Consider the following 9707-nt stretch of genomic DNA (forward strand, 5'->3'; position numbering starts at 1 on the left):
GGGTCATCCTGTGCGAGTACGGCCCTGACCCCCAACCCCCCCCCACATCACTGACCCCCTCCTTGGAGCATGGGGTCACCCCTGGGGGGGGGTTGAGCCCGACCTTGATCCCAGTGGGACCCAACCTTGACCCCAACAAGACCTAATCTTGATCTCAATGGGACCCAACCTTGACCCCAATGAGACCTAATCTTGACCTCAGTGGGACCCAACCTTGACCCCAATGGGACCCAACCTTGACCCCAATGGACCCAACCATGACCCCAATGGGACCCAATCTTGACCTCAATGGGACCCAACCTTGACCCCAATGAGACCCAACCTTGACCCCAATGAGACCCAACCTTGACCCCAATGGGACCCAATCTTGACCTCAATGGGACCCAACCTTGACCCCAATGGGACCCAACCTTGATACCAAAAGGACTCAGCCTTGACCCCAATGAGACCCAACCTTGACCCCAATGGACCCAACCTTGACCCCAGTGACATCCAACCTTGACCCCAATGGGACCCAACCTTGATACCAAAAGGACTCAGCCTTGACCCCAATGAGACCCAACCTTGACTCCAATGGGACCCAACCTTGACCCCAAGAGGACCCAACCTTGACCCCAATGAGACCCAGTCTTGACCTCAACGGGACCCAACCTTGACCCCAATGGACCCAACCTTAACCCAACCTTGACCCCAATGAGACCCAATCTTGACCTCAACGGGACCCAACCATGACCCCAATGGACCCAACCTTAACCCAACCTTGACCCCAATGAGACCCAATCTTGACCTCAACGGGACCCAACCTTGACCCCAATGGGACCCAACCTTAACCCAACCTTGACCCCAATGAGACCCAATCTTGACCTCAACGGGACCCAACCTTGACACCAATGGGACCCAACCTTAACCCAACCTTGACCCCAATGAGACCCAATCTTGACCTCAACGGGACCCAACCATGACCCCAATGGACCCAACCCTGACCCCAGTGAGACCCAACCATGATCCAACGAGACTCAACTTTGACCCCAATGGGACCCAACCTTGACCCCAATGGGACCCAACGTGACCTTTGACCCCCTGACCCCCAGGCTCATCAACAAGCTCCAACCCGGCTCCGTGCAGAAGGTGAATGAACCCGTCCAGAACTGGCACAAGGTGAGGAGGGGACCCCAAAGTGGGGGTGAGGCAAGGACATGGGGGTCCTATGGGGCACTTGGGGGTCCTATGGGGCACTTGGGGGTCCTACAGGGGCACTTGGGGGTCCTACAGGGGCACCTGGGGGTCCTACGGGGGCACTTGGGGGTCCTACGAGGGGCACTTGGGGGTCCTACGGGGGCACTTGGAGGTCCTAAGGGGCACCTGGGGGTCCTACGGGGGCACTTGGGGGTCCTACGGGGGCACTTGGGGGTCCTATGGTGGCACTTGGGGGTCCTACGGGGGCACTTGGGGGTCCTATGGGGCACTTGGGGATCCTACGGGGGCACTTGGGGGTCCTATGGGGCACTTGGGGGTCCTAAGGGGGCACTTGGAGGTCCTATGGGGCACCTGGGGGTCCTACAGGGCCACTTGGGGGTCCTATGGGGCACATGGGGGTCCTACGGGGGCACTTGGGGGTCCTACGGGGGGCCCAGGCGGGTCCTATGGGTCACTTGGGGGTCCTAAGGTGGCACTTGGGGGTCCTAAGGGGGCACCTGGCGGTCCTACGGGGGCACTTGGGGGTCCTATGGGGCACTTGGGGGTCCTAAGGGGGCACTTGGGGGTCCTACGGGGGCACCTGGGGGTCCTAACGGGGCACCTGGGGGTCCTACAGGGGCACTTGGGGGTCCTATGGGGCACTTGGGGGTCCTACGGGGGCACTTGGCGGTCCTACGGGGGCACTTGGGGGTCCTACGGGGGCACTTGGGGGTCCTAAGGTGGCACCTGGGGGTCCTACGGGGGCACTTGGGGGTCCTAAGGTGGCACCTGGGGGTCCTACGGGGGCACTTGGGGGTCCTACGAGGGGCACTTGGGGGTCCTACGGGGGCACTTGGAGGTCCTAAGGGGCACCTGGGGGTCCTACGGGAGCACTTGGGGGTCCTATGGGGCACTTGGGGGTCCTACGGGGGCACTTGGGGGTCCTACGGGGGGCACTTGGGGGTCCTATGGAGCACTTGGGGGTCCGACGGGGGCACTTGGAGGTCCTAAGGGGCACCTGGGGGTCCTATGGGGGCACCTGGGGGTCCTACGGGGGCACTTGGGGGTCCTACGGGGGCACTTGGGGGCTTTGGGGTGGACTTGGGGTTCGGGGGGGCAGGGGTCCCACGGCCTCTCTCTGCCCCCCATGTGCAGCTGGAGAACATCGGGAACTTCCTGAGGGCCATCACGCGCTATGGGGTGAAGCCCCACGACATCTTCGAGGCCAACGACCTCTTTGAGAACACCAATCACACGCAGGTGCAGTCCACCCTCATCGCCCTGGCCAGCCAGGTGAGCCATGGGGGGAGGGCCCCACATCCCCATCCCATCCCTGTGACGTCACAATCCCATCCCTGTGACGTCACAATCCCATCCCTATGGTGTCCCCATCACATCCCTGTGACATCACAATCCCATCCCTATGGTGTCCCCATCACATCCCTGTGACATCACAATCCCATCCCTGTGACGTCACAATCACATCCCTGTGACATCACAATCCCATCCCTGTGACGTCACAATCCCATCCCTGTGACGTCACAATCACATCCCTGTGACATCACAATCCCATCCCTGTGACGTCACAATCCCATCCCTGTGACGTCACAATCCCATCCCTATGGTGTCCCCATCACATCCCTGTGACATCACAATCCCATCCCTGTGACGTCACAATCACATCCCTGTGACATCACAATCCCATCCCTGTGACGTCACAATCACATCCCTGTGACATCACAATCCCATCCTTGTGACATCCCCATCCCATCCCTGTGACGTCACAATCACATCCCTGTGACATCACAATCACATCCCGATGACATCACAATCCCATCCCTGTGACGTCCCCATCCCATCCCTGTGACGTCCCCATCCCATCCCTGTGACAACCCCATCCCATCCCTGTGACGTCACAATCACATCCCTGTGACATCACAATCCCATCCCTGTGACATCACAATCCCATCCCTGTGACGTCCCCATCCCATCCCTGTGACGTCCTCATCCCATCCCTGTGACATCACAATCCCATCCCTGTGACATCACAATCCCATCCCTGTGACATCACAATCCCATCCCTGTGACATCACAATCCCATCCCTGTGACATCACAATCACATCCCTGTGACGTCCCCATCCCATCTCTGTGACATCACAATCCCATCCCTATGATGTCACAATCCCATCCCTGTGATGTCACAATCCCATCCCTGTGACGTCACAATCCCATCCCTGTGACGTCACAATCACATCCATACGACGTCACAATCCCATCCCTGTGACATCACAGTCGCATCCCTATGACGTCCCCATCACATCCCTATGACGTCACAATCCCATCCCTGGGACCACAGGGACAATGGGGGGGGGGAGAATCCCAGTTGGTCCCCACTTGCCCTCACCTGGGTGATGGGGGTGCATGGGAGGGGTCGATGGGGGGGATGTGGGGCTCATGGGGGGCAATGTGGGGTCTCTCGGCCAGGCCAAGACCCTGGGGAACAATGTGGGGCTGGGGGTGAAATACGCCGAGAAGCAGCAGCGGCGCTTCCAGCCGGAGAAGCTGCGCGAGGGGCAGAGCATCATCGGGCTGCAGGTACCAGGGATGTGGGGCGGGGATGTGGGGCGGGGATGTGGGGCGGGGATGTGGGGCAGGGATGTGGGGCAGGGATGGGGGCAGAGCATCATGGGGCTGCAGGTACCTGGGTTGTGGGGCGGGGATGTGGGGCAGGGATGTGGGGCAGGGATGTGGGGCAGGGATGGGGGGCAGAGCATCATCGGGCTGCAGGTACCAGGGATGTGGGGCAGGGATGTGTCGCAGGGAAGCGCCGCTGGTGTCCGGTCACACGCGAACAGCAACATCGAGCTGCAGGTACCAGGGATGTGGGGCGGGGATGTGGGGCGGGGATGTGGGGCAGGGATGTGGGGCAGGGATGTGGGGCAGAGCATCATCGGGCTGCAGGTACCAGGGATGTGGGGCGGGGATGTGGGGCAGGGATGAGGGGCAGAGCATCATCGGGCTGCAGGTACCAGGGATGTGGGGCGGGGATGTGGGGCAGGGATGGGGGGCAGAGAAGCATCGTGCAGACGTAACCACGCCAGTCGGGCACGAAAGTCTCGCAGGGATGGGGGGTGGGGGGCAGGGATGAGGGGCAGAGCATCATCGGGCTGCAGGTACCAGGGATGGGGGGCAGGGATGGGGGCAGGGATGTGGGGCAGGGATGCGGGATGGGGGCAGGGATGCGGGATGGGGGCAGGGATGCGGGATGGGGGCAGGGATGCGGGAATGGGGAGTGGGATGCAGGATGGGGGGCAGGGATGCGGGAATGGGGGGGGGATGCGGGGGGGGGGAGGGATCCTGGATGGGGGGCAGGGATGTGGGATGGGGGGCAGGGATGCAGGAATAGGGGGCAGGGATGTGGGGACAGGGGGCAGGGATCTGGGATGTGGGGGGACACAGGGCCCCACCTGGGCATAGGGGCCGACCCAGGGATATGGGGGTCCCGGAGGGATACAGGGACAGAGGAGCCTGAACCATGGGGAGGACACAAGGACCCGATGGGGACACCGCTTCCCACCCCACACAAGGGGTGAGAGCGCCCACAGGCACCTCCCATCCAGCTCGAGGTCCCCATTGTCCTCCCCTGCCCCACATTGTGTCCCCACCCCCTAGATGGGCACCAACAAGTTCGCCAGCCAGCAGGGCATGACGGCCTATGGGACCCGGCGCCACCTCTATGACCCCAAACTGGGCACGGAGCAGCCCCTGGACCAGGCCACCATCAGCCTCCAGATGGGCACCAACAAGGGGGCCAGCCAGGTGGGGAGCTGTGGGGCTGCTTGGAGGGGTGGCCCCAGTGTGGGGTGGGGGAGCTGTGGGGTGGGAACTTCAATGGGACCCAACCGTGATCACAACGGGAGCCAAGCTTGACTTCAATGGGACCCAGTCTTGACATCAATGGGACCCAACCTTGACCTCAATGGGACCCAACCTTGACCCCAATGAGACCCAACCTTGACCCCAATGAGACCCAACCTTGACCCCAATGAAACCCAACCTTGACCCCAATGAGACCCAACCTTGACCACGTGACCCAACCTTGACCCCAATGAGACCCAACCTTGACCCCAAGGAGACCCAACCTTGACCCCAACGTGACCCAACCTTGACCCCAATGAGACCCAACCTTGACCACAACGTGACCCAACCTTGACCCCAATGACACCCAACCTTGACCCCAACGTGACCCAACCTTGACCCCAAAGAGACCCAACCTTGACCCCAACGTGACCCAATCATAACACCAACCTTGACCCCAACGAGACCCAACGTTGACCTCAACAACACCCAATCTTGACCTCAATGACATCCAACCTTGACCCCAATGAGACCCCACATTGACCTCAATGGGACCCAACCTTGACCCCAATGAGACCCAACCTTGACCCCAATGAGACCCAACCTTGACCACAACGTGACCCAACCTTGACCCCAACGTGACCCAACCTTGACCCCAATGAGACCCAACCTTGACCCCAACGTGACCCAATCATAACACCAACCTTGACCCCAACGAGACCCAACGTTGACCTCAACAACACCCAATCTTGACCTCAATGACATCCAACCTTGACCCCAATGAGACCCCACATTGACCTCAATGGGACCCAACCTTGACCCCAATGAGACCCAACCTTGACCCCCGTGAGACCCAACCTTGACCCCAATGGGACCCAATCCTGACCTCAATAGGACCCAACCTTGATCCCAATGGACCAAACCTTGACTCCAACAAGACCCAACCTTGACCCCAATGAGGCCCAACCTTGACCCCAGTGACATCCAACCTTGACCCCAATGAGACCCCACATTGACCTCAATGGGACCCAACCTTGACCCCAAGACCCAAGCTTGACCCCAATGAGACCCAATTATGACCACAACAGGACCCAACCTTGACCCCAGTGACATCCAACCATGACCCCAATGAGACCCTACCTTGACCCCAACGGGACCCAATCTTGACCCCAACACCTACCCAAACTTGACCCCAACCTTGCCCCCAAAGAAAACCAACCTTGCCCCAACCTTGTCCCCAACAACACCCAACCTTGACCCCAACGACACCCAACTTTGACCGCGACACCCAACTTTGACCCAACGACACCCAACTTTGACTGTGACACCCAACCTTGACCCCAACGACACCCAACTTTGACCGCGACACCCAACCTTGACCCCAACGACACCCAACTTTGACCCAACGACACCCAACTTTGACTGTGACACCCAACCTTGACCCTGACACCCAACTTTGACCCCGACACCCAACCTTGACCCTGAACACCCAACTTTGACCCCAACGACACCCAACTTTGACCCCGACACCCAACCTTGACCCCAATGACACCCAACTTTGACCTCGACACCCAACCTTGACCCCAACGACACCCAACATTGACCCCGACACCCAACCTTGACCCCGACGACACCCAACTTTGACCGCGACACCCAACCTTGCCCCCAATGACACCCAACTTTGATCCCGACACCCAACCTTGTCCCCAACGACACCCAACTTTGACCCCGACACCCAACCTTGCCCCCAATGACACCCACCCTTGACCCCCCACCCTTGCCCCCAACGACACCCAACCTTGCCCCCAACCTTGCCCCCAACACCCAACCTTGACCGCAACCTTGATCCCAATGACACCCAACCATGACCCCAATGACACCCAACCTTGACCGCAACCTTGACCCTAACGACACCCAACTTTGACCCCAATGACACCCAACTTTGATCCCAACCTTCCCCTAACGACACCCAACCTTGCCCCCGACACCCACCCTTGCCCCCAACCTTGCCCCCAATGACACCCAACTTTGATCCCAACCTTGCCCCCGACACCCAACGTTGACCCCAACGACACCCAACTTTGACCCCAACACCCAACTTTGATCCCAACCTTGCCCCCAATGACACCCAACATTGACCCCAACGACACCCAACTTTGACCCCAACCTTGCCCCCAACGACACCCAACTTTGACCCCAATGACACCCAGTGTTGACCCCAACGACACCCAACTTTGATTCCAACCTTCCCCTAACGACACCCACCCTTGCCCCCACCCCCCCCCTTTATCCCTTGGCTTCATGGTGGCGGTGCCGCAGGCGGGGATGACGGCGCCGGGCACGAAGCGGCAGATCCTGGCGGCGCCGGCGTTGGGCATGGAGCGTTGCGACGCGCTCACCATCGGCCTGCAGATGGGCAGCAACAAGGGCGCCTCGCAACGGGGCATGACCGTCTACGGCCTGCCCCGCCAGGTCTGCGACCCCAAGTACTGCGCCGGCCTCCTCGACGGCCTCGACGGGCCCAATCATCACCCCTGATGCATAGGGCACGGTGGGGGGGGGGGGGGGGGGGTGACAAACACAGAGGCTGAGGGGTGCACATGGAGATGGGGGGCACGAGAGGCCTGAGGAGATAAATGGGGATGGGGGGACGTGAGGCCCCTTGGGATGCACATGGGGGTGGAGGGGACAGGGATATGGGGGGGACATAGGGATGCACATGGAGATGGGGGGCACGAGAGGCCTGAGGAGATAAATGGGGATGGGGGGACGTGAGGCCCCTTGGGATGCACATGGGGGTGGGGGATACAGGGATATGGGGAGGACATAGGGACACACATGGAGATGGGGGATACAGGGATATGGGGGGGGACAGGGACATGGGGGACATAGGGATGCACATGGAGATGGGGGGCACGAGAGGCCTGAGGAGATAAATGGGGATGGGGGGACGTGAAGCCCCTTGGGATGCACATGGGGGTGGGGGATACAGGGATATGGGGAGGACATAGGGACACACATGGAGATGGGGGATACAGGGATATGGGGGGGGACAGGGACATGGGGGACATAGGGATGCACATGGAGATGGGGGGCACGAGAGGCCTGAGGAGATAAATGGGGATGGGGGGACGTGAGGCCCCTTGGGATGCACATGGGGGTGGGGGATACAGGGATATGGGGGGCACAGGGACATGGGGGGGCACATGGACCTTAGAGGGGACACAGGGACTTGGGGGGCACAGTGACCTGAAGGACACATGGACATGGGGGGCGCACAGAGATCTGTGGGGCGCACACACATGGACCTGTGGGGCACACAGGGACCTTAGGGACACAGACCTAGAGGGGGACACGGCCCCTTGGGGGACACACACACACAAGGGCCCTTTTGGGGGGCAGGGGGGGGGCACGCACAAGAACCCCCCCCCCCCCCCCCAACAATGAAGCCACTGAGACACAATAAAAGCCACATGCAAACTAAGCCTGGAGGAATGGGGGTGCTGGGGGGCTGGAGAGAGCAATTGGATGGGGGTCCCCCCACGTGTCCCCCCCCACATCCCTATGGGGCTCCCCACATCCCTATGGGGCTCCACCCCATGCCAAGGACACTCAGCCCCAGCCCAGCCCCACCAGGGCATTTATTCATTGTCCATTCCCCCCCCCCCCAAAGTGGGGGTCCCATCCCTGTGGGTTTGGGGGGGGGGCACACAATAGGGTGACACCATAGGGGACCCAAAGTTATAAACCGGAATGTGTCCCCCCCACAATAAGGGGGCAGAATGGGACCCCCCCCCCCCCAATGTCCTTGACCCCCATCCCAGTATCTTGGGGGGCAGAGGGGGGGGGGGTGGGGGTAACTGGGGCCCCCCCCCCTTGCTACTGGTTGGCAGCTTCACAAGCATCGATCCAGTCGCTGTAGACGTCCACGGGCTCCGAGAGGTCTCCATGCAGGGGGGGGGGAGTTAAGGGGTCTAATGGGGAAATGGGGGGTCGGGGGGGGCTCCCAGTAGGGTGGGGGGGTGTTCCAGTAGGGTATGGGGGTGATTCCAGTATGGTGGGGGGGGGGTTCCAGTAGGGTATGGGGGTGATCCCAGTATGGTGGGGGGTGATCCCAATATGGTGGGGGGGGTCAGAGTATGGTGGGGGGGTGATCCCTGTATGGCAGGGGGGGTCCCAGTATGGTGGGAGGGTGCTCCCAGTATGGTAGGGGGAGTGCTACCAGTATGGTGGGGGGGTTCCCAGTATGGTGGGGGGGGGGTCCCAGTATGGCGGGGGGGGGTCCCAGTATGGTACAGGGGGGGACTCCCAGTATGGCGGGGGGGGGGTCCCAGTATGGTGAGGGGGTGATCCCAATATGGCGGGGGGGGTCCCAGTATGGTGGGGGGGTGATCCCAGTATGGCAGGGGGGGTTCCCAGTATGGTGGGGGGGTGATCCCAATATGGCGGGGGGGGTCCCAGTATGGTGGGGGGGTGATCCCAATATGGTAGGGGGGGTCCCAGTATGGTGGGGGGGGTGATCCCAGTATGGTGACGGGGTGCTCCCAGTATGGCTGGGTGGGGGTCCCAGTATGGTGGGGGGTGCTCCCAGTATGGCTAGAGGGGGGGTCCCAGTATGGCGGGGGGGGGGGGGGGTCCCAGTATGGTGGGGGGGTCCCAGTATGGTAGGGGG

At 61.2% G+C, this 9707-nt stretch overlaps 1 protein-coding gene across 1 annotated transcript; it reads left to right on the forward strand.

The window, feature by feature from the left end:
• Positions 1-5: 5 nt before the first annotated feature.
• Positions 6-7573, forward strand: LOC130610604 (calponin-1; the record flags this gene model as incomplete). Its single annotated transcript, XM_057430629.1, has 6 exons — positions 6-16; positions 1092-1158; positions 2332-2469; positions 3662-3772; positions 4850-4996; positions 7355-7573. Coding segments are annotated over 6 exons (693 nt in total), but the record flags the coding sequence as incomplete, so codon positions are not given.
• Positions 7574-9707: the final 2134 nt, after the last annotated feature.

This window comes from Pezoporus wallicus, unplaced genomic scaffold (assembly GCF_028554395.1).
Source record: "Pezoporus wallicus isolate ANWC-B61680 ecotype Strahan unplaced genomic scaffold, APGP_CSIRO_Pwel_v1 contig_11118, whole genome shotgun sequence".
Classification (NCBI taxonomy): Eukaryota; Metazoa; Chordata; class Aves; order Psittaciformes; family Psittacidae; genus Pezoporus; species Pezoporus wallicus.